Consider the following 23,816-nt stretch of genomic DNA (forward strand, 5'->3'; position numbering starts at 1 on the left):
GGGGCTCAAGATGCAAATACAACAAAGTGGGAGAAGGGAAATGGAAGCATTAAACGGCGGAATAGCGGCGGAATAAATACCCTGCGCCTTTTAGCCCGCCCCCTCATGTGAGGCGCGTTTACAAGTATTTCATATTTTGCATTACAGCACGAAACATTTCCAACGCAGTCCAGGGCTGTGGCAACATATATAGCATACAGATAGAACTGGCACATGTCACCGGAGTAACGTCGGTTGTCTGATCTAGCAGCATGTAGATACAATGTATAGCAATCATGATCAAATTATACCAGAAGCTTTCCTGCCCCAAGCTTGAGCGTCTCGGCATATGGGTTACTACAAATCGAGGTCTTTCATCACATATCCAGGCAATTGTGCACACGCAAGAGTACAACGCGAATCCTTTAATATGTCTAGTATACAGGTACGAAATAAGCATAACACCAATCTTCCCCTGCCCCATCCCAAGAAAGCCATAATTCTCAAAAAAAAAGGAGTTCCCCTCCCATCGAGCCCTCACATAATACCCTTACAATAAACCAAACGCCATATATTCTGTCACACGCAACGCCCTAAATCCCAGATCTACAAGCCAAACTAATCATCCCTCGAGGCAGCTTCCTTCTTGGACTTTCGAGCAGCTGGCGTGCCATCCATGTCGCTCTTTCTCTTCTTCTTGACTGGACGGCCACCAGACCCTCCGGGTCTATAACCAGGATCGTCGTCCCTCTTGCGCTTGCCTCTGCCCACGGGTGTGCCAAAATCGGCATCCTCGTCCATGCTAGCGTCCCATTCGCCGCGGTCGCGCTCTCGCTCCCGATCGGCCATTCTTGAGGCCAGGCTGCCTCGTTTACCACGGCCGCGACCGCCACCACGCTCGCCTCGGGATCCACGCGTCTTGCGACCACCTGTATGGTGGCCTGCTTGACCCTCGTCATCGCCATCGTGAGCCTCTCCGTCTTGGAGGAAGATCTTGGGCGCGTGTTTGCGCAACCAGTTGGTTACGCTTGTGGGGTTTTTCAGGTGAGCGTGTTGAATTGGGTTGGTGCTCGGATGGGCGCGAGGAGCGAGCGTGGGTATATGTGTCTCAGGGTCTATTGAGCTGTCGATATCGTGGATGTAGTTATCAATGTCGTCGGCGGACAAGAAGCTAGGCGGGAAGGGTTCGCCCTCGGGAGCAGCCAAGTCACTGACGTAGGAGCGCTTCGAGTCCTTGGCCGAGGTGTACGTTGAGTGAGGGATCTCCTCGAGGAGTTGCTGGAGTTTCTTGATGCTGAGCTCCTTTTGGGGTGCATGCTTGCTGTCAATTGGGAGGACGATCTTGGCACCTGGGGATGGCTTCAGGGACACGTCTATTCGTTTGTCGAGGGGAATTTGCGGCGAGTTATTGACATCGAGGAGGAGATCTAGCAGGCGGCTGCACGCACGGTGAGTTAGAATAGTCCATCATACGGTGTTGGATGCACGGGAAGGAAGTTGAGGAGACAGGAAGAAAAAACAAGACAGAGTGAGGGAGGCATTCGTACTCATTCTCAACAGCTAATCTTTTGACCGTAGCAGAAGCTTTATCCTCCTGCTTGTGTAGATCCTCGCCTTCTTGCATCTTTTGATCGAAAACAATGCGCATCTTGCGATACTTCTTCTTCCATGACTTGTATCCGCTCTTGCGGTGGTCTACCGACTCCTCCGCCTTGACGGGAGATCCGTCCATGGTCTCTGCAAATCGATCAAATGACGAATTGAAGCGAACCTAGTTATCTAGTGTCCCTGAAAAAGCATCAATTCAATCGTGCCAGGACTACTGCAGGGCTCGTTCGCTCTCACGGCTGCGTGACGCGCGAATAGGTGCGGTGCCGAGGCGGAGCAAAGAAGTGTGTCGTGAAACGGATGAATGAGGCTGACGATACTTGCGACCGATTAAAATTTGATTGCAAGGGCCACGAGCGTCCGTTTTCGCGTGGGTTGGAGATGGGTTTTGGGATGGGATACGATGGACGGGAAGGGAATGGAGGAGGAAAGGCAGAGGGTTGACAGAGGTGGTCGAGGCATGGCGTGAGAAAAAGAGCGTGTGGTGCTGCAGCTGCTCCTGGCGGTGCGTGTCGACTTTGGGCGCCTCCAATGCGCCCGCATCGCGGCCCCTTGGTTGGTCCACGTCCAGCGTGAGCCACGGCTGCGGCAACAGTCAACCTCTCAAGCGTATTGCAGCACCTGACCAGTGGCCATCCACTGTGCGGTGAAGCATCAATTAATTGCTGTTATGTTGCCATAGAGATGACATTCTGCCATGGATTGATTTATACGCGTGAATTTTGTGTGCATCGAACAGGAAAAGTGGCACACATGTCCAGTTCTTATTTTTCTTTCTCTAGAATGGCGTTCGTACACATATACATCAGAACTACCTTGAATAGTTGGTCGATGCTCTTGGGCTCTCGCTTCGCTTCTATTCATCGTATTTGAATAATAGTTATGATGCAACTTCATGGCCCAGCCTCTCCAACTCATCCTTGATAAATGCAGCGGCATTCAGCAATTCCGTGCTGCCATACACAACCCGCTTCTTGCCCCGGTCCTTGGTTCGCGTTACCCATTCCTGCAAATTGCCGTACTCGTCAATGCTGCCACCTCCTACGGTGAATACCACCGCCTCTGTGAAACCTTGCCTTCGCTGACCAAATGTTGCCGATTGCCCTTGACCTCCTGCACCGGGCATGCCACCCGGCGCGTTGGCTGCAGCACCTGAACGCACTGCGCTCGGCGGTGGCATAGTCCCACGAGCATTGGCTGAGCGGGGATCAAAGTACAAGTAGTTTTCCGTCTTTGCCATAGCAGATGATGATGCGCTGGATGGGTCCATGATAGATTCGACAATCTTGGTCACTGTGAGATCTCGGTCGGCTGGCAGGAAGTTCTTGACGCCTGATATTAGCGACTCAAAATTGGAGGACAACCCGGAAGGAACTCCAGTTTCCTTGAGTCTGTCCGCAAGGCGGGTAGAAATAGAAGAGAAACGGCCAAACAGATCAGACGACGGTGCTTGTTGGTTGGAGTTGTCTATCGTCGTTAGTTGGGTCATCTTAGTGGTTGCACGAACCCTACGTGGCGTGTTAGTAGTCAATGTGTAACAGTTCTAGCGGCCGTACTTACTGTCGAACATAGGGGAGACAAGATATGTCTGCCCCAGCCGTTTCAAGAGCCTTACAAAGGCTTTGAAAGTCTGCCCGACTAACCTCTTGTTCCGTGCTTAAGAACCAAATGATGAACAGTCGGAGCTTATCGGCAGGCTCTTTGCCTTTGTTGTCGTCGTTGATGATTTCCAGTATTTGAGCTTTGGTTTGTTTCATTATCGTTTCTTCAAGCTGGAAATAATTGTCCAACTGTCGTTCTTTGATGCCAGATAACAACGCGGCTAAAATGTTCATGTGCATGTCCAGAATGCCTTTTCGCTCTCTCATCTCAGGAAGCAGCGTTATTGCAGCCTTGAGGTGTTGGGCGCTTGCACTAGTATCGTTTTGGAGATCCTCCAAATCCGAAACCCCAGTCTTTCTGGTGATAGCTGCGGTGTCTTCTTTATATTTGGTCAATTCGGCGTCAATGTCTTCTGCAACCTGAGGGAATGGGACTCCGGCGTTCTTGGCCCAGAAAAAGTCATTGGCGCCTAAATCGTACCCCTTCTTTGTGGTTCCTTTGGAGGGATTGCTCTCGTCTACAGGTGCTTCGATGGTTATTCTGTTTAATTTCATATTGAGCACGTCGTGGACGAGAGATTGATAAGTCCATGAATGTGACAGCATAGGGGTCAAGTCAACGTTTCGATCAAGCAAAATCAAGACCGGTCGCGAGCTTGGTGTACCCGCCACGGCTGGTCTAGTGCTGGAGAATAGGTTATCTTTTGAATTAAGAATATGATCTCGAAGCTTGCGATCGAGGCGAGCAGCTACCATTTCAGCAGCTGCACCCTTGGGAGATCGGATGATGGGAATAGCACCTAGTCATGGCTGTTAGCAGGATACCCTCACTAATGCCGCCATAGAATACCATACCCATAGTCACAACAACGCTGAAAAGTCCGCTCACGACCTTGTCCACCACGGCCTCGAGCTCCTCATCGCTCGTCTTTGCGCTGTTCAAGGCCCAGTACGTGTGTGCGTTTTGCATACCAAGACTGAAGAGGTCAGGCTCCGCGACTATGAAGTTAAGATACTGATCAAACAACTGGGCAATCTTTTCGGATGTGCCGGCCGTTGCTGTTTGCGTTGCGAAATCCTCCAGCAACACTCGAGGCAGTGAGGATAGGAAATTGATGTAAGCGGGGGAGTAGAGTCCCTTTTGGAGATCACTTGTAATGCCTTGAATATTCTGGGAGTTCGGTTCGACGAGATAGATAACGGGGACATCGGGAATGGGGTGTCGTGAAGCTCCAATGTGCCTAGAAGTTATTTGTCAGTTGTGCCCGCCCATCTCAAAACATGTCACACATACATGTGCATGGTAATGCCCATAGACCGCAAATCGCTCACACGCATGACACTACTAATGACATCTCGGCCGAGATCATCAAAGACAAGCACCTTCCATATAGGATTACCATCAGCGTCGAGTATGGGAGCAACAGGCGCATGAAGGGCGCTGGCATGTTCAGTTGCCTCGTTTGATTCGACCGTTTCGTTAAGGTTGAGGATTTTCTTGAGTGACGCTGCGAATAGAATTTTCTTAGTAGTGACAAATGCGAGTAATCTAGTATATAGCATACCTATTTGACGATCTCGTAATGAATTGCTTTTGGAAGCCATTCTCGCGTATTCGCTGTCAAGCACCGAGGAGAGTCAAGGAGGTGGGGTGTTGCGGACGGCGGTTACGGCTGCTCCAAAGCCGGAGGAGATGTGTTGGCTGGAGAAAGACCAATGGTGCGTTTCAATTGTATTGAAGAGACAGCGTTTCAAGCCGACGACATTACGAACTTGGCGGTGTTGGTGTTGTGAACAGCTTAGCCAAGATATCGTCGTTGGAGCCGACGCAACTTAGACATGGGGAGCTATTGCGTCTGACGGGCAACAGTGGCCACAGTGTACGAGTTAGTTGACGTCTGCCGCGCAGCAATCAGGTCGCGGAGAACGGAGCTACTTTAAATCCGGCGCAAGGCTTGGAGCTTCAGGCACGACATGGTGGGGCCTTTGTTACGATCGTGGCACGGTACGGAGTACTACTCCGCACATGTAGCATGTACATGTACATATCCTCCCTCCGAACGAGTACCACGTAGTAGTACTACTAACCGTACGTGCAAGCCCTTCGGGCCTTTCTGCCTGACATTTCCGGCCACAGAAGGCGAACCAGCTCCCCCGAAATTGGCTGCTGTTGACTTTTCCACCGTCGACTACAGACCTTCATCACTCTCTCGCGCATCGCCATCTGCTGCAATCTGTGCTTCGTCAATAACCGCCGGGAAGCTGCGGCATCACCTGGATCTGGTGCTAGTTTTTTTCATCATTCCGTCGCTAAGTCCCGACTTGCCGCCGTAATTTGTCGTCGCCCCTTTCCCCGTCAGCGGGCTGTCGCATGATCTCCCATAGAGCGCGTTCAATAATCTTGTAAACAGCGCAAGGGAGAGGCAGGTCATGACGACTCAGCCCTTGAACAGACTTAAAGGTTGAACCATTGCGAGAGTCTCTCTGGCCGCTGGGTATGCTTCACCTCTGAACCCCCCTCCTACATCCCATCCCCCTTTCCCAAACCACAATCACCTATGGTGGGCTTGGGCATTTGCGGAGTACCAGTCTCCCTTTGCCGAGCCACGCCTGAGTCTGTCGCCAGTATGAATGGAAAGCAGCGTCAACTGTATCTTGTGATTTGGCGTTTGCCTAAATGAACTGCGATCGCTATTTTTAATTGGTCATCATTAAAGCCGCGAGTTGAACTACCGACGTCAGTCTAGATTGCCTAGCCAATTTTTAAAGAGATGGATTGATGGGTGTCGGGTCCTCGAAAAGCTGAGCACCCCTTTCTTGCGTGGCCGATTGGGAAGCAGAAGTTGCCATGATTTAAGGCACGTATCACGTGTCTTGGGCCTCGACCTGGTCATCGGGTTGCGTCTTGAGATAAATGTGATAAAAGAGTCAATCTCGCCGTGGAAATAAAATTCCTGGCAATTTTGAGGGGTATTTGAACCCCGCGGATTTAATTGTTTACGGTCTACATCGCCAGGCGTCCGGTTGGAAAACAGACCGGAAATAACACAGCCGTGGGAGCAGCAGAAGCCACAGTCTACAATCTCAATCAAGATTTGCTGCCCTAGCAGAAACAGAAATCACTACATCAATCCGCCGACATGGGGCGGCATTGCTACCTGGCATTTGCAAAAACTCCTGCTTTACCGACACCGCTATGCGCGTCTTGGAGTCCAGCTTGACGCCGATCATCAACACAGCGAGGCCTTGATGGCGATGGCGGAGGGACATGCTGGTTGGGCGTGTGCCAGTCGGCTACTCAAATACCGGGGCTCTCCTCGCGCAATGAAGCTCCCTGCCAACTTTCGAACTCAAAAGACTCTTGATCCCGCGTACTCATCGCTGCATTTCACATTGCCGCAATTAAAGGAAAGAAATTGAGATGGTACTAATGCGTGTTTCCTCTAGAGATTGCACCCGGGCCCATCTGTCAGTCAGTGTCCTTCCACCATCTCGACTTTGCCAACCATCCAACCCCTGCGCGTTGGCCTGTTTCTGGACTAGTGCCCGAAGTGGACCCAGTGACGCCTCATCTGCCGACATTTTGCCGCTCGCAACGGCTCTGACCCTCGAGGTTCCTCACCATTCAATTTCCCCGAGTAAGTACTTGATCCTAACCCTGGGTCGAGCTCCCTCCACACATAGCCAACCCCCCCCCCTTCTCTTCCAGTCAACAGCCACTTTCTCATTGATCGAGGCTGTTGCATGCTTCTCGGACATGCATCTGCCAACCTTCCTTCTCATGGGCCAGACTCACGCCCTCGACGCGTGCTCACCCCGGGTTAGGTGAAGTTCGCTAACATGTCCTGCTAGCTTTAGACCTTTCTACAATATTGTCATCCATGATTAGTGCATGTTGGAACGACGATTGAAATCCACATAAAATGCAGTCCTGGCCCGGGTCGGGCCAGAGCGGCGCAGGCGGACAAACCCCATGGCAAGGAGGTTTCCCTTATGGCCAAGACGGCCAATTCGATCCTAATCAGGCCTGGCAACAGTCCGTGGCGGATCATGCCGGCTCATTTCCGCACATCAGCAATCCTCAAGATGCACATGCACAAAACTACTTCAACCCCCCGTCACACCAAGGTGACGCCTTCTTGGGCGGGAGCTTGCACCCCTCCCAACCTGGCGACCCTAGCTTTCATGATACTCTCGGCTTGAATCAGCAATTCAGTCAAGCTGGGCAAGACGTGATTGATCCTGCGTTTAGTAACCTGCACCCCGACATTTATGGCCAGCATGCCAAGGGCAACCTGAATTTAAGTCAGGTGCAGACTCATCCACATGGGCATGGACAAAGCTTTCAACAACATGAGTTTCAATTCCCTGCCCAGAATGAGCAGGCCTTCAATCCTCCAGTGTCACAATATAATGCGAATCAGCTTATTTCGCGGGCCCCGAGCCAGCACAGCCATCCGCCAGTCCAACACTTCGAAAGCCTGCAGGCAGGATTCCAACAGGATCAGTCCTTCTCACGCCAATCTCAGCAGTCCCCTCCTGCTCTACGCCCACAGTCGTTTCCACACGCGCAGAATTTTGTCCACAACACAGTTAATGGTCAACAGAATCACTTCGCTCAAGATCCGAATCCGCATATTACCTATCAGCAGCAGCAACAGCAGCCGCGCCCACAGGGCCATGGTCAACAGGCACTCGATGCTGCAAGCTTTGCACCGCAGAATTTGTCGACCTACTCTCCAGCGGGACAAGGCTCACCAACGGGTCACCAGGCTCATTTGGCTGGAATTGATACCTCCATGGGACAGGCTATAGCGGCACCTGGACCTGAGTCTACGTCAGTGGGCCATACTCCCTCTGAGCTCATTTCTGGTCATATCCACCCATCATCAATATCAACTACCGATTCTTCCCAGACGAAAAAGCGGAAGCGAGTGAGAAAGGCTTCCATCGAAAGCCCTGTCCCTACTGTGGAAGTTCCGTCCGTGATGACAGATCTTTCCATCGAGTCCTCCAGTAAAAGGGTTGAAGATACTGACTCCCTGCCTGTTCCTCAGCCTTCACCTGAAGAAGCAAAGTTGATTACGGATTTCGGAAAACGCAACAAAGCGGCACAGGCCAAGCACCCCACCATTAAAGGACTTCCGCATTTGGTCTACGAAGGCAGTGTCAAGCTTCCTGCCCCCAAAAGCTACGATAAACTGGCGCCTTTGGTCGCCTTGCCGCCTCGAAGTGGCAGGCCCATTGTTCCGGAGCTGGGCTACTCGCTACCTTGCGAGGTCCAAGGTCGATTCACAAGTAAATACCGACCGTCGCTTGACAAGAGTGGCCTAGATGAGAGACGAACAGAGGCCAAGACTTTGTTGGACGAATACGATCGATCGATGGGGGCGCTGGGTAAACGGCAGCCTAAATATACCGAATATCCACGTACGTACCGGAAATTGTTTTGATGCTCTCACACCAGACGTTTCCTTCTAACCTTGTATCAGATGCCTTTAAGGAGCAGCTCAAGTCAGACGAGGCCTCCAAGAATAAGGCGGAAAAGAAGGCCAAGAAAGAGCTTGAAGACGAACGAAATAAACCTGTGAGCTTAACATTTCTTTTCTAGCTGTAAGCGTCCCCTTGTACACATACTAATCAGCCGTGTTTAGATTCGACAGGCATCTCGCCCGAATGACGCTGTCGAAGCGGTCGTTTGGGATACCATTGGGATCATTCATATCGACCAGGCTACCCCTCGAACATCTTCCCTGATTGCTGGACGCGTTCAACAAGCCGGCGAGTACTTCGTCAAGCTGCGAACTGAAATGAATCGCAGTAAACTTGATTTGGAGGAAGCAATCAAAAACAAAGAGCCACAGCCGGTGGTTGAGAAGAAGAAGCTAGAGGCGGAACAGAAGAAAGAGGCGTTGTATCGGGCATTGGATGCCACCGTCGAACACGCGGATGATGCAGTGCTGGACAACCTCGGTGGACACCAAAAATTAGTCCTCAGTCTTGTCAATGCGTTGATCTCGTCGATTAAAGCCTCAGACTTCTCTGGAAAGCTACCAAAAATTGTTTTGGAGCTATTTACTCATTTTCGGATTACAAGGAAGATTGTCGAGACGACGAATTTCGATTCTGTACGGAAGCGTCTCGAGGACAAGGGCGACGAAGAAGTCAAGGAACTTGTCCGTGAGATATCTGCCAAAATTAAAAAATTTCAAAAGGCCAACGAACCCACCACAGCAACTGGCTACACGGGAACATCTGCAGCTAGCCGAGCAAAGGCTGGGGGCAAATCAGCATCGGATGTCATGTCAATAAAACGAGGACGAGATGAGGACAGTGACACTCGCACCGTAAAAAAAATTGCTGTAGAAGCAGGAGCTGGATCGTTGAGCAAGAAGCTAGCCCAGCCAAAGGTTTCCCAGTCTGCTAGTAAGACTGCAGCGGCAAAACAAACAACCTCTTCAGTGCTTCCTGGAAAATCTCGACCTGTTGCAAAGACCGTGGCTAAACCCGAGCCTGTCGGAGTGGATAGTCCTAACGCGCCTACTGATGAAAAGAGTAAACCTGACGTTGGAAAGCTGGCTGCCAAGTCTGAAAGCAAGCCCGGCCCATCAAGGTCTGAAACCAAAGCACTTCCGCCGAAAACAGCATCGAGCTCTGCCGGCGCTTTGTCCGGAATTGCATCCTTGCTAGATTCGATCAACGCCAAGAAGCCCGAGGTGGCGCCTGTCACTTCCAAAGACTCCAAGAGTCCAGACAATTCAGAAACGCCGGAACAAAGAGCTAAGCGTATCCGCAAAGAAGGACGGAGGAAGCTTCGCGTGAGCTGGAAGCCCGAGGAAGAGCTTGTTCAAGTCAAGATCTTCCAGAAAGACGATGAGGAAGATGAAGGACGTGATGTGAACATGATTCGCGACGCCGGAGATGATCGATCAGAGGGTATGGTGTTGAAGCAACGGGCTGGTGTCGATGAGGATGATGAGGACGACGATATACCTTATCAACCATGGGTTGAGCCCACGGCTACTGACTTCTCCCAACTGCCACCTGACGTCAGAAACAAGAACTACATCACACGTGGTGGCAACGTCATATTCGAAACGAACGAACAGAAGGAAATCACAGCGCGTGGGCAAAGAGAGCTCATGGCCATATACACGAATGTGGATGACATTCCTCCGAGTCCCAAATCACCTCCGGCGGAGTCGTCCAGCCCAGCCCACTCCAAAGCTGGGTATCTTCCGACTGAAGGTGCAAAGTTTGAGGAACTCCAACTTCGATGGCGAGACGAGCAGAACATGGGAGTGGACCAAGCCCTTGGCGCAGCGCTTCGGAGAATCGATGCCAAAAACAACCCGTCGAATAAGCTGGACGACATTCTCGGACGACTCAAGGGTGCACCGGATAAGTCAAGCTCCCATCAAGCAACTTCGCATCCTTGGGCCCTTCATGGCTTGTCCACAACGCAGCATAATTTTCCGTTTGCCGTGGGACCTAATAGCGAGGCACAAGTTCTTGCTTGCCTCCAGCAAGAGAAAATCGCCGCTTGGCGCGACCCGAACCCTGTCCAAGTTGATCCCGCTCGCTCTCATCAGTATGGTGACGCAAACTTGCAGATGATTGGCAATCATATCGAGTCAGTAGCTAGAAGCTTGGCTGGAAAACCGTATCCAGCCACCGCACCGCCCGAATGGCTGGCACATGATGAGGAGAGGGTTCGCGAATGGTGGCTGGGATACAACAAAGAATCTGCTGCTAGGCAGAGAAAACTGGATGAAGATCGTGCTCGATCCGAGGCTGAGGCCAACGCCGCGAGGCTCGTCGCTGGTGCCACTGGCCAGACCCCCAGCCAGGACTGGAATATATACTACCAGCAGCAACAGCAGCAACAACAGCAGCAGCAGCAGTCTTCGTATGCACCATACTTAGCTCTCCTGCAACAAATGACGGGCGGCCATGCTGCTGGCCAAGCGCAAGGTAGCTCATCGCAAAGCCAACAAAGCTCGATTCCTGACAGCCAGCTCCAATCGATTTTGGCCGCCATCAACCAACCCCAACAGCAACAGCCAGCTCAGTCGTCCAGCGCCAACCCTCTGTCTAATCTCAATCCCAGCGACCCTTCATATCAACAACTGATGATGTTGACACAATTGGCACAGGGCCATCAGCAAAGTCAGCCACCACCTCCGCCCCCTCCACCATCCAACGAGCGGGACTGGGATCGTGGTGAGAGAGACGCGAAAGATACTCGCAAGAAGAAGGCAACGTTGCCACCACATAAGCCTGCCAACAAGGCCCTGATCGGAACCAAGGCCTGCACATTTTGGCAGCAAGGCAAGTGTGCGCGTGGCGACAAGTGTACTTTTAGACATGACTGAGTTGAGACTTGTAAAGGAAGATGAAGAAAACAACCTAGCATGTGGCGTCTGGAGCATATTCTTATTTGTCTTTTTTACCTCTTGCGACGTCATTTTTATAACCGGTAAATCGGGCAATACATGGAGAGCATGGCATCTCTCTACGGCAAATGTATGGTGGAAATGGACGGGTTGGGAATGTACACTATTACAATGCATTGCTCAAGGTTCTGAGCCGGAACAAGGTACTTTTTGTTGATTAATGATTGTAAACACCAATGCTTCCTCCTGATGTCCATTAGTCATCGCAAGAACAAACCGTGATATTGAATATGGCACCAAAACCCTTTGAGCAAATGCCTCCCTTCCCTGAAATAGATGCGCGCTTGAGTTCGTTTGCTCATTCATCCGTCTTCATCTCAGTATCGCCCCCGGTCCTCGCAACCAGCCCCCTCAGGCTCAAATCATATACCACGTCTTCCACCCTCTTTACATCATACTTGACGGCATCTGCGCGCTTGCGCAAAATGTCATTTTTGAGGTTAAGCAGCTGAAACCCGGCAAAGACATCCTTGATAAAGGCACTAATGGTCATGGGCAGCTGGAAATCGCCCAGGGTGACGGCATTGGTGGCCAAACGGGCTAGTTCGGGCGTGAGGTCGGTGAGGGAGAGAAGATACTCTTCTATAGTGAAGTGGAACGCATCGCGGTCCTTGAGATTTGTCGGCACTAGTGAGTTTGGTCAGCACCGGCCACGGCCAAGGAAGCGGCAAGACTGGCAAAAAGGCTTGATGGACTGGGTGAAGAGAGAAACGGCGTACCTGAGAAGATGGAGCCGACGTCCTCGAGCGTGAGGAGGCGGCCGAGCTCGGGGGGTTGCGAGTCTGACGGGAAACCGCCTAGCCATGCGCAGTACAGCGTCGTCCCAATGGCGTTTTGCACGGTTCGTGCCCATTTGGAATTGTACCTGGATGGAATTAGTCTGATTGGGATTTTCTTTTTGGTGGGATGGCAGAAAGGTTGGAACTTGTGAAAACGAACTTGTAGTAGGGGTGCTTGGAGGCAACCTCGTTCAACTCCTTGACGATGGCGACTTCGTCCTTGACGGCATTTTCTACCTGCTCGACTAAGGCTGGGTCTGGGGTCACGTCAGCATGCTTTCTTGGGCGTGTACGGTGCTTGGCTGGGGGGACGGTGCGTACAGCGGGCACGAGGAGTCGAGTGGACTCGAGAGAGGAGAGCCTGGGCGGAGGCGACGCTTCGTTCGAGTTTTTGCACGATTTGCGTGAGGGCGTCTCGGACCTCGGTTTCTTCTTCGATCTTGGATTCGAGATAGCTGAAGATGGATGGGTCGAGGAGGCTTGATTGGGTGGACATTGTGGCGGGTTTTGGGGGAGGTTTGGTGTGATGAGTTTGGGGTTCAGATGAGGTGAGGTTTGTGATAGGTTTTGAAATGGTCGTGAATGGTGATAGCTATTGTGGGGCAAAAGGCAATGAGCACGGTTTGGAGGTGAACAGTGAGACAATAGATCACGAACTCTAGCTTGGCACGAAGCCTTTCGGGAGCTGTGATGGTTCTGGTATTATCATCCTGTATTAAAGCGAGTAGAGAGGTTGCGTCTTGATAAACTGTTGATCTGACGGAACTTCAGAGGTAAGCCACGCCCAGGGCCAGCTCTGGGTCCTTGGAGGACCTTCACAGCTCAAGCCTAGCTACCAACACGTCTCTGCATTTTCCGTATCTTCATTGGCACATTCCACCCTCCTGGTTCATCGATCTTCTTCGCGGCCGAGTCATGCTCAACTGCAATGAAAATGAATTCTCGAGGTTCGCATCACCTGGACGCAGTGTAATACCAGGGACACAGTGGACAAGAACCATGCGTAAACGCAGAGGCGTTCTCGTCCGGCAACCAAAAATGGGAATAATCACGATAAGCCCCGTTTTGAGGCGTTTCAGAGATTAAACTGAAAAGAACAGATACTACACTTGATCTAAGCCATATGGCAAAGAGAGCTGGAGAGAAAGGAAAGGAAAACAAGAAATGAACAGCGGGCGAGACGAGATTCTTATACTTGGGGTGGTGGGCGGTGAAGAGAAAAAGACGGCAGAATGCAGCTGGCGGCGGCTGGCGCAGCTCTTGGGTTGCTCCGCGCGGCGCTGCCTAGTGCGGCTGTCAAGCTGTCAGCCGCTGGTGTTGCCTAGCGAGCTCAGAGCCGGGATGCACGATGCCTTTGTCCATTTGATGACAGCCTTTTGCGACTTCTGCTTCACCTCCACCCACGAATCTCGCTACTGTTTATTTTAATTGAGGCAGCCGATACCCCAAGGTCTGAACAGGCTCAGCCATGAGACCAGGACCGTCTTTGCAATTCACGGCCCGATACATGAGCGATGGGAGAAGGGATTGAACATGCCGTGTTCAGACATACACAAAGGAATTGCGCCGAGGAGCAGTGTGGCAGCCTGCTTCCAGTGCATCTTTGTGTGTATCACGTCAACTGGTAATCTTGAAACTGCCATGAAGCATCCACGGGCCTGGCCTTGGATAGCACGGCCACATGCCGCCGCAACGTCAACCCAACATTCGGTATCTTTTGTTCAACTTTGAGCCCCGAAATGCCTACCACCTCGCCACATGTTCAAATACTGTCCATTACATAGCTTCCCAGGTATATAAGCTCGACATTCTCCCTCGGTTCTCAGTCATGTCGTAGTCACTCCTGCAGCTGCAACATCGTCAACCGCGTACAAGTTACACTTGCAACACTAGGCATCGTGTCCATCGAGAAAATGTCTACCTTCACCCCGACGACATACACCGTCACAGACGTGTCGGCACTTCAGGAGATCCCCGATCGCAAAGAAACCAGCATTCCTGTCCAGCGTCCTTTCTCCGTGTTCGACGATGTTGTCCGACACACTCCCTTGCTTAATTTCCCCATTCATCGACTTGAGAATTATATCTTCCCGGGCAACGCTCCAGGCACAAAAGGCGGAATCAACTACGCTAGACTCAACGAGAAAATCACAAATCACGAAGACGGCTATGAGCCCATGTCTTCAGATGTCCGCCACTACACCCTCACCACGACGTTAGAGACCTCGGTGGGCATCCACGTCTACCCTGCCAACAAGCCCGCGACGCAGCTAGTCATCTTCAATCATGGAAACATACGACCATCTCGCTACATGAACGAGATACTCGAGAAGCTGACGCACGACCGGACCCGCGTCGTCATCGCTGTAGACTTTGTCGGCTATGATAGCAGCTCCCGAGTTCCCAACAAGGCCGGCGCCCTCGAAATAGCCTCCATCATCAACGACACCGCGGCCTACCAATACGCTACGGATGAATACCCCAACGTAAAGGAAGTCATCTACTGTGGTAGATCGATGGGAAATATCGGGTGGACCCATTGCATTCATTTCCCCAAGGTGACCAAGGTCGTTGCGTTGATGCCCTTTGCAGACCTGTCCGCTGTCGCGGGGAGCTTCGTATCCTCGAAGGTGCCTCACATCTTCCCTTTCCAGTCGCTCGCGCAATACGGTGCAAGCGCCGTTCTGGGAGCGGTTTTCCCGAGCGGCGCCCGGGTGGACGGCCAGCCGGATGTACAGACTCGAGGATTTTCGCTTGTGGAAACGATTGATGCTCTGGCTGGACCCATGGAGGGTAAATCGGTGCTCTTGATGAAGGCCTCGGACGATGAGCTGGTCCCCGACGGAGAGGCCGAGCGCTTGGCCGCCAAGCTGGAGGAGAAGGGTATCAAGACCAAGGTCATGGACTTAACGGGCAAGCACCATGCTTTGCCTTGGGATGAGAAGAACGAGCGCTCTGCCCCTGAAGCAATGGAGGAATTTTTTGCCAATGGACTTTGAGAAGAGGGGAGCGTGCGTTCCTATGCCCCTGGGGCTGGAATTACCGACATGCCGAGCTTTATTAGCTAGAGTGTCATTTGTTTTGCTTTTTCTTTGCCTTTAACATTCATTTGGTTACAGTTTTGAATACATTCCTTCAACAAAATTACCCACGTTCTTTCGTGATATGAGGTGAAAATATCCTTTGTTTATCCTGTCTTTGCCACGATTTTGTAGTTTAGATAGGGACCGTGAAGCACTGTTCAGGATTATCAAGGCAGAATTCGGTTGTCAGATGAGGCTTGTTCACAAATCACGACTTGGAAGGATGATATGTTTGGCCGATGATCAGAGCACCCAACAACACCTGTCTTTTGAGAAGCCGAAACGATGGCACTTTGCAAAACATGGCAGCAAAGACCTGTCAGCACGTGCTTGTCGTATACTTGGCGAATCACAAGACGGCTTGCCGAAGGACTTTGGGGGGTGAGACCGGGCCAACCCGTGGCTCTGTGCAGAGCTCTTGGTCGCCTGGATCCGTCGGTTACCCACGACGGGGTAACAAAACTGTCAATGGGAGGCTGGCTATGAAAAGAATGACGCTGGCCCAAGCTCTCGGCTGGTCATACGGTTACGAGCTGTGGTTGGACGGAATAGTCCGAGTGTCCGTCGGTGAGGGATCGGTGAGGGGAATGTGGCGTATGCGGAGGACGAAACAACGATACACATGAGCTTTTGGTCTGTAAGCTGGTCCCAATACGTGTTCCGGGCATAATTGGTGTCGTCAAACTTTGGGTGAGCCTCATCGATTAGAGCGCTGATACTTGCATTTCAGGACTCGGGTATGCACACTATTGGCAGAACTCTCCACCAGCCGCTGCCAAGGCAGAGAGGCTAGTGCCAGAAATCGAAAGAATCTGGTCAACTTGTCACTACTAGTGCTTGAAGTCGAGAATTGATCGGCAGCGCACCGGCCGCGTCTCGGGCCGTGCTAGATGATAATCCGCTCACGGGCCAGCTATACCGACGGAATCATCACCTCCACCTTTCCAACACAATCATGAGGCTTTCTTTCATCCTCAGTACTCGTTAATCACTGTACCTGAACGAATGATATACATACAAGCTTGACAGAGGGGCTACGCAGTTTTCTCGCTGACAAATATGCCAACCAAATTCCACGACTGGGCTGCTTGGCTGGGAAAGCCTTGACCCAACGACAACCAAGCCGTCATCCCCGCCTGGCAGAAAAACAATTATCTTATTGACGAACGGCATCTCCGCAAATGTGACAGGTGCACGGCTGCGCTTGGATATCTCTGATGGTATGGATTATAAATTCCAACGCCACTTGGACAAGGCAACATCAGGAGAGTGCAAAACGACGATTCGGGATAAGAACGAGGCAAGGTGGGAAAAGGAGAGGTTGAATATTTATTTAATGAACTTTGACGCTCATGTCGAACCATTTGATAATTCGTTTCCAGTCGCGGCGGGGCTGCTCCAGTCTGAAGCCGAGTCGTTTCTTACCCGCCACTGATTCATAGCATCGCGAAGGTTTAAGATTGTATGTATGACGACTCCCAGTCACAGCTTCATCGTTTTGCACACACTTCACTACTAACCTGGCCTGACAAACCCGTTAGTTGAAATTACCATTCACTCCCACCCCTACCCGATCTTCAAACCCCTTTTCCAATTGTCCGTTGACGATTGTTCTGCATCAGATCGGGGCATTTTGTTGGCGAGGAACCTCTCGGCTGAATTAGCTTGTGCGGCATGCTTAGTATTGTTGTCAGAACTGACATTCATCTTGCAGAACCTGGCCGAGTGCTTGGATTGATCTGCAGAAGAGAATAGGGCATCTCGAAGTCATCCATCTGCACCACGGCCACCACGGCCACCACGGTCACAAACAGGGAAAGGGAATCGAGTATCACGAGTGTTGATGCGACCTGTGGCCCGACTGAAACCACCGTCTTCATCTTGCTCCACGCAATTAACTAACAAGGACGGCAATATAAGCCATAATGTCTATTCTCGGCCTTCTTTGCGTCCTGGGTAGCATCTTCTTGGTCGTCAGTGCAGACTTGGTCGTCGTGGAACACTTGGACCAGCCGCCTGATGGATGGACCAAGCTGGGAGCTGCCAACGCCAGTCAACTCATCCGGCTCTCCATCGCGTTAGAGTCTCAGGGCCACGACGTGTTTGAGAGAACGCTGCAAGAAGTCTCAGATCCCACGCACCCACGGTATGGGCAGTATCTGTCTCGTGACGAAGCAGTTGCTTTAGTACGGCCCCGGCCGCGCTCCGTTGCCGCTGTGCGCGAGTGGCTGTTGTCGGAAAACGTCACGCAAGGTCAGGTTCAGGAGCGCGGGCTCTTTGTGGACGCCTTCATGACCATTGGCACTGCTGAGAATCTCCTGTCTACCACGTACGGCTTGTTCCGACACGGCAAGCAAAGGGCCATCGGGGCCCTGGCATACTCTGTGCCGGCAGAAGTGCGGCCGCACATCACATCTATCCAGCCTACGACATTCTTTGAGTTTGGAAACTTGTTCAAGAAATCTCCACGGACGTCGGGAGTAGGGATCGCGACGGCTCGCAGACGCAACCCAGGCGTACGAGCAAGGTCGACGGAGCTTCAAGACTGCGAGAATCACAACACTCCCGAATGTCTCCGCGGGCTGTATAAGATGAGCAATGACTACACAAAGCCACACAGATCATCACTGTTGGGAGTGGCTGGATTCCATGGAGTGAGTAGAATTGTTTCTCTGCATTCGAAAGCACATGAGCTCACACTGTTCGCAGCAAGCAGCGCAGCATGACCAGCTGGAGAAGTACTTGGACACATATGCCCCGTACGCCAAGGGGGCCAACTTTTCCGTCGAGCTCATCAACAACGGCACCAATCCCCAGGGCGAGTATCCCGGGTTCGAGGCCAACATGGACATTCAAATCGCCGTTTCAATGGCGTTCAGGGTGCCGGTCCGGTTCTACTCCACGGGGGGAGAGGGCCACGAATTCATCCCCGACCTAGAGTAGGTTGCTGCTTGTTAGTCGATGGTATCGAACCGAGAACTGACTCAAGCCTGGCAGCGTTTACGACCCCGAGAAGCAACACCTCGAGCCGTGGCTACAGTTTGCCAGCTACTTGCTGGACCTGCCCGACCGCGACTTGCCACAAGTCATGTCCATCTCATACGGCGGCAACGAACAGGCGGTCCCCAAGCCGTACGCGCGCAGAATCTGCCAAATGTTCGGACTCCTCGCGCTCCGCGGCGTGTCCATCATCCTGGCGTCGGGGGACCAGGGACCAGGCATGTCCTGCCAGTCCAACGACGGCACCAACTCGACCAAGTTTCTGCCAGCGTTCCCGGCAGGATGCCCCTACCTGACGGTGGTTGGCGCGACGGAGCGAAACGCCCCGGAGAGAGCGATGAACTTTTCGTCCGGGGGGTTCTCGGAGTACTGGCCCAGACCAGCGTGGCAGGAGGCAGCGGTGTCGCGGTATCTCGACGCGCACGGAGACAGGTGGAAGGGGTATTACAACCGGGCTGGCCGTGGCTTTCCGGATGTATCTGCTCAGGGGATCGGATACCCCTTTTTCAACCACGGCGGTAACGCGAGCGGGGGAGGCACCAGGTAAGAGGATCGACTTTCGCTCCTTCTGAAACATTGTAGCGGACTAACAAGACTCGAGTGCGTCGGCGCCATTGTTCGCCTCCATGATTGCCGTCATCAACGACAGTCGTATGAAGAGGGGCAAACCGCCGCTGGGATTTCTGAATCCCTGGCTGTATCTAGGCGCCAGCCGCGCATTCACAGAGTGAGTACTAAGCCAGCTTTCCGTCTAAGATGGCACCGGATGAGAAGCTAACGCGGGAGGATGTAGTATTACCCACGGCAGATCGGAGGGCTGCAAGGGCACAAGCTTCAGCGGCGCAAAGGCGCCAGTCATCCCTGGAGCAGGGTGGGATGCGGTAGAGGGATGGGATCCGGTTACCGGGCTGGGTACGCCGTTGTTTGACGAGCTGCAAGAGTTGGCGATGGGATAGGCACGGGGCAGAAGTGTATCAAGATAGGGAACGTATGAGACATGAAAGCGTGCGGATCGTCTTTGTTGTCAGCGGTTGATAGAGAACGAATGGACCGTGTAATCGAGCAGATGACCTGCGTCTGGCCCTTGATTTTTTGAAAAAAAAAATTTGGCTGCATGGCAAGATTTCTTTTTTCTTGTTTTATTAAGTACTGTCTCGGGACCTTTCTGGTTTTGAGCTTTTGCCTCAGGTCTACAAACTTTAGACAATGGCTGTTGAAAGTTACACCAGACGGAGTTTACTTGTTTTCACTTCTTTGTTACAGCTTCTGTAAGGTGGTTGGGTACAAGCTTACAACTTATCTATGTTGATACTGTCACGAATTAGATGATTTAGGTTGAGAAAATCAGGGAAAAGAGAAAGCTTCAGATGTTGTTCCAGATTCACGAATCACGGATCACTGGATTCCGTCCTCAGATCCGCATCTCTCCCGTGATGGGAAGCATATCAAGTCTTGTGCGAGTACATCACATTGTCAAACCAGGGCCGCGTATATTTAATACACTTGACCAAACCAGAAACTGTAGATCCAGTTACGTGCGAGCCCTCTATACCATGGTGTCGTCCGAGGTTAGGTCTAGAGTGAATATGGCCGCGGTAGATATGCCCAAGATGTTCACGAGGCTTTAGCCGGGCCACGTAAACTCCAGCTCCGTGTCTTTGCGCCAGTAAGCTATCCATGTTGTCATAGGATTGCTCGTCAGATGGCTAACTACACAGACCAGCATGCGGCCAGCCAACTGCCACAGCAGCAGGTATTGGATTGACCGTTGATCAGTGTCACAAACGATTCAGCCACGGCGGCCCTTGCAGAACCTTACCAATATCCAGCTAATAAGAGTGTCCTTTGAGTTCTTGGCTGATGACACCAACCAACAAGCCTCCAGCGTTGTTCTCCAAAGTCAGCCTGCTGTACGGAGCATTGACAGACAAATATCTCGTGTTCAAACCGAGAAACACCACAGTGCTGCTCATTCTTTCAATTATTTTACTAACCATGGTACGGCAAGCAGTAGCGAAGAAGGCAAGCCACGGAGGTCATGTCATTCTTCGAACCACACTTGAGGCCGTGTTAGCTGCTGTTGCTTCACAGCACCTTACAACAAGGTCGTCGGAGCTATACTCTGAAATCCTAAGCTGGGCCCTGTTGCCGTTTTTATATCACAAGCTTCAAGGGACCGAGTCGATCCAAGGCCAATGATGCTAATTTACCGCTTGGGGATAGTGGAAAGATCTGGGAGCATGTACTGGATCGTGGCACTCGGCCTGGCCGTGGAATTTGGAGGGTTAGGGTTAGGGTTATGTTGAAATTAGTCCGCTATATGTCTCTCACTTTGATTGGGCCAGGGCGCACCGCATGCCCTGAGCCGCTCCTGCCCAGAGTAAGGCCCTCGCCGCCTCCGGTTATCGGTGCGCCCCGCCAAAACTTCCGCACGACTCAGAGGCACGAAAACGAAACCTTTGCGGTCCTTTTCCTCACACTCATCGCGACAATCCCACACCCGTCAATTGGCGTCGCTCCCTACTGTTTCAACTACAGTCATGGAGTCGTTCGTCATCAAGACCCCCTGCTCGAGCGCCAACATCGGGCCCGGCTTCGATGTCATCGGTCTTGCCCTCACCGTCTACCTCGACCTCCATGTCACCATTGACCGATCCAAGACGTCGACCGAGCACCCGCTCAATTGCAGAATAACCTACGAGGGCCAGGGCGAGGGCACTGAGGACATCAGTCTCGACCCGCAGAGCAACCTGATCACCCGTGTTGCGCTGTACGTGCTGAGATGCCATGACCAGCGCGCGTTCCCGATCGAGACGCATGTGCACATTAAGAATCCCATTCCCCTGGGCCGGGGGTTGGGAAGCTCGGGAGCTGCTGTAGTTGCTGGTGTGATGTTGGGAAAGGAGGCGGGTGGGCTGAAGCATCTGGATCTGGACCGACTTTTCGACTATTGTTTGATGATTGGTATGTGTGCCGGTGTGGTTTTGATGCCTCCAACGCTGCCTGGCGGTGACATTCGAGTCTGACAAAATGCTGCAGAAAGACATCCGGACAATGTGGGTGCCGCCTTGTTTGGCGGCTTCGTCGGTACCTACCTGATGCCATTGAACCCCGAAGACGCTGCGAGAATAGAAATTCCTCTTTCCGAGGTCCTTCCCTCGCCAGCTGGCGGCGTTGATACGGGAAAGAAACCTCCCTCGCCGCCAGTCGGCATCGGCCACCACATCAAGTTCCCCTGGGCCAAGGAGATCAAGGCGGTCGCCATCATTCCCGACTTTATCGTGCCCACGGCATCGGCGAGAGCTGTTCTTCCGGAAAAGTATCCACGCCAGGATGTGGTGCGTATAACCTGCCCGCGAACCAGTTACTCGGATTCGTCATTGGTACCCTGTTTCTAACTGCCAACTTTGTGCCTTGCCAGACATTTAACCTCCAACGAATTGCCCTGCTCCCCGTCGCCCTGGGCCAGTCGCCGCCGGATCCCGAACTTATCCATCTCGCCATGCAGGACAAGATCCACCAGCCCTACCGCCAGACCCTGATACCGGGTCTCACAGAAGTCGTCGAATCAATGTCTCCCAAGACCCAGCCTGGCTTTCTGGGCGTGTGCCTCTCTGGTGCGGGTCCTACGATTCTGGCGCTCGCAACAAGCAACTTTGAGGAGATTGCAAATAAGATCATCGCCACGCTCAGACAATACAACGAGAAGAAGGATTTAGCCTGCCAATGGAAGATTTTGGAACCTGCCGAGGGCACGCATGTAGTTCGATAGACTGATAGAGAAAGAGACAAATAGACCAGGAACTGGCGGCCAAACTCGAAACAGCCGCGGAAAACCATTGCGCAATTCCCAACTCATCCACCTCACCCCCTGCGGGCCATTTCGGGACGTCCTACTGTTTACCGTTTCATTGCAGCACGTAACACAGATCGCCGTGGGTTAACCCGAACACCGAGCACCGTCATCGGCGGCGCCCCCCACGTGTTACCCGGAGCTCCAACCTCACCTTGTCCGACCCAAGTCGGGTATAAATCGCCCATCGTCCCATCAACTTCATCACCGACAGATCCCATCCATTGCTACACTTCATAACGTCTGCCATCATGTCCTCCCCACCCCCACCAGGAATCTACGTGCCCGTGCCAACCTTTTTTGCCTCCAAATCCAGCTCCGCCTACGACGCCGCCATCCCGCCCGTCGACATCGCCACTCAGTCTGCCCACGCAATCTACCTCGCGAAATCGGGCATCAAGGGTCTCGTCATATTCGGCAGCACGGGTGAATCCGTACACATTCACCCGCGAGACCGCCGAGCCGTGCTGCAGGGGGTGCGAGATGCCCTTGTCCACGAAGGGTTCAGGGACTACCCCATCATAGCGGGAACGGCCACGGCAAGCATCGAAGAGACCGTCGAGCAGCTCACCGATGCAAAGGAGGCCGGCGCCCAGTGGGGAATGGTGCTGGCGCCGGGATACAATGCCGCCGTCACGCCGCAGGAGGGCATCGTCGGGTGGTTTACTGCAGTGGCAGATCGGAGCCCTATCCCCATTCTCGTGTGAGTGTGCGCACCTTGTTTGCTTGCCACGCCCAACTACACACGTGCTCGGCTGAACTTGTTGGCCACAGGTACCACTTCCCCGGAGTGTCAAACATGGTCAAAGTCACCCCGGCTACATTTGCCACGCTTGCCGCCCATCGCAACGTGGTTGGTTGCAAGCTCTCGCACGGGGACGTTTCTCTACTGACACAGATTGCGCTGAACCCGGCCATTGACGCGGCCCGCTTTCACGTCTTCACCGGCCTGGGACAGCAGCTCCTGCCCGTGGTGAGCGTCGGGTGCGTGGGCGCCATTGATGCCTCGGCGGGATTCTTCCCAAAGTCGCTTGTGAGGCTGCTTGAGTTGGCGGGCAAGACGCGGCCTACGGAAGCAGAAGCCAGGGAGAGGAGGGAGCTGCAGTACAAAGTAAGCTGCATGGAGGAAATTATCGTCAAGCACGGCATCGTGGGCATCAAGGAGGCAACGAGTCGGCTGCGAGGGTTCGGGGATGTGGATGGCTCTAGGCTGCCGCTGCACGGGACCATTCAGGGCGGCGAGAATGAGTGGAAGAACTGGGAGGGCGTTTTGGCTGCACTAGAGGAGGTTGAGAAGCGCCTGTGAGGCTACAATCTATTTTCAAAAAGACGACATGATACATGGATGGGCCGACGTCTGAAATACCAGAACCTATTTACTCGTACTGCGGGCCACCAACGTCTCGACTCGCCGGTGTCATTATCAGTGTCAGTGCAACGCCCGCACGTCTCCAACC

At 52.7% G+C, this 23,816-nt stretch overlaps 8 protein-coding genes across 8 annotated transcripts; 5 read left to right on the forward strand and 3 right to left on the reverse strand.

Annotated features, from left to right (window-relative positions):
• Nucleotides 1–597: 597 nt before the first annotated feature.
• Nucleotides 598–1,711, reverse strand: MAA_03119 (uncharacterized protein; the record flags this gene model as incomplete). Its single annotated transcript, XM_007821117.1, has 2 exons — nucleotides 598–1,417; nucleotides 1,527–1,711. 2 exons carry the CDS (start codon nucleotides 1,709–1,711, stop codon nucleotides 598–600), a joined length of 1,005 nt encoding a protein of 334 aa, XP_007819308.1.
• A 756-nt stretch (nucleotides 1,712–2,467) lies between these two features.
• On the reverse strand, nucleotides 2,468–4,793 carry MAA_03120 (sec1 protein; the record flags this gene model as incomplete). The annotated part of the gene is made up of 5 exons (XM_007821118.1): nucleotides 2,468–3,095; nucleotides 3,148–3,988; nucleotides 4,044–4,429; nucleotides 4,483–4,696; nucleotides 4,754–4,793. 5 exons carry the CDS (start codon nucleotides 4,791–4,793, stop codon nucleotides 2,468–2,470), a joined length of 2,109 nt encoding a protein of 702 aa, XP_007819309.1.
• Nucleotides 4,794–7,111: 2,318 nt separating this feature from the next.
• Nucleotides 7,112–11,563, forward strand: MAA_03121 (C-x8-C-x5-C-x3-H type zinc finger protein; the record flags this gene model as incomplete). Its single annotated transcript, XM_007821119.1, has 3 exons — nucleotides 7,112–8,618; nucleotides 8,681–8,775; nucleotides 8,843–11,563. 3 exons carry the CDS (start codon nucleotides 7,112–7,114, stop codon nucleotides 11,561–11,563), a joined length of 4,323 nt encoding a protein of 1,440 aa, XP_007819310.1.
• A 379-nt stretch (nucleotides 11,564–11,942) lies between these two features.
• Nucleotides 11,943–12,919, reverse strand: MAA_03122 (translin; the record flags this gene model as incomplete). Its single annotated transcript, XM_007821120.1, has 4 exons — nucleotides 11,943–12,271; nucleotides 12,364–12,509; nucleotides 12,584–12,680; nucleotides 12,745–12,919. 4 exons carry the CDS (start codon nucleotides 12,917–12,919, stop codon nucleotides 11,943–11,945), a joined length of 747 nt encoding a protein of 248 aa, XP_007819311.1.
• A 1,417-nt stretch (nucleotides 12,920–14,336) lies between these two features.
• On the forward strand, nucleotides 14,337–15,422 carry MAA_03123 (uncharacterized protein; the record flags this gene model as incomplete). Its single annotated transcript, XM_007821121.1, has 1 exon — nucleotides 14,337–15,422. The coding sequence occupies one exon, from the start codon at nucleotides 14,337–14,339 to the stop codon at nucleotides 15,420–15,422; it is 1,086 nt and encodes a 361-aa protein (XP_007819312.1).
• A 2,009-nt stretch (nucleotides 15,423–17,431) lies between these two features.
• MAA_03124 (peptidase-like protein) lies at nucleotides 17,432–19,462 on the forward strand (the record flags this gene model as incomplete). Its single annotated transcript, XM_007821122.1, has 5 exons — nucleotides 17,432–18,160; nucleotides 18,216–18,445; nucleotides 18,504–19,049; nucleotides 19,108–19,233; nucleotides 19,315–19,462. 5 exons carry the CDS (start codon nucleotides 17,432–17,434, stop codon nucleotides 19,460–19,462), a joined length of 1,779 nt encoding a protein of 592 aa, XP_007819313.1.
• A 1,584-nt stretch (nucleotides 19,463–21,046) lies between these two features.
• Nucleotides 21,047–22,278, forward strand: MAA_03125 (uncharacterized protein; the record flags this gene model as incomplete). The annotated part of the gene is made up of 3 exons (XM_007821123.1): nucleotides 21,047–21,470; nucleotides 21,546–21,844; nucleotides 21,928–22,278. 3 exons carry the CDS (start codon nucleotides 21,047–21,049, stop codon nucleotides 22,276–22,278), a joined length of 1,074 nt encoding a protein of 357 aa, XP_007819314.1.
• A 332-nt stretch (nucleotides 22,279–22,610) lies between these two features.
• On the forward strand, nucleotides 22,611–23,665 carry MAA_03126 (dihydrodipicolinate synthase; the record flags this gene model as incomplete). The annotated part of the gene is made up of 2 exons (XM_007821124.1): nucleotides 22,611–23,062; nucleotides 23,134–23,665. 2 exons carry the CDS (start codon nucleotides 22,611–22,613, stop codon nucleotides 23,663–23,665), a joined length of 984 nt encoding a protein of 327 aa, XP_007819315.1.
• Nucleotides 23,666–23,816: the final 151 nt, after the last annotated feature.

The sequence above is a fragment of the Metarhizium robertsii genome (genome assembly GCF_000187425.2).
Source record: "Metarhizium robertsii ARSEF 23 chromosome Unknown MAA_Scf_4, whole genome shotgun sequence".
Lineage (NCBI taxonomy): Eukaryota > Fungi > Ascomycota > Sordariomycetes > Hypocreales > Clavicipitaceae > Metarhizium > Metarhizium robertsii.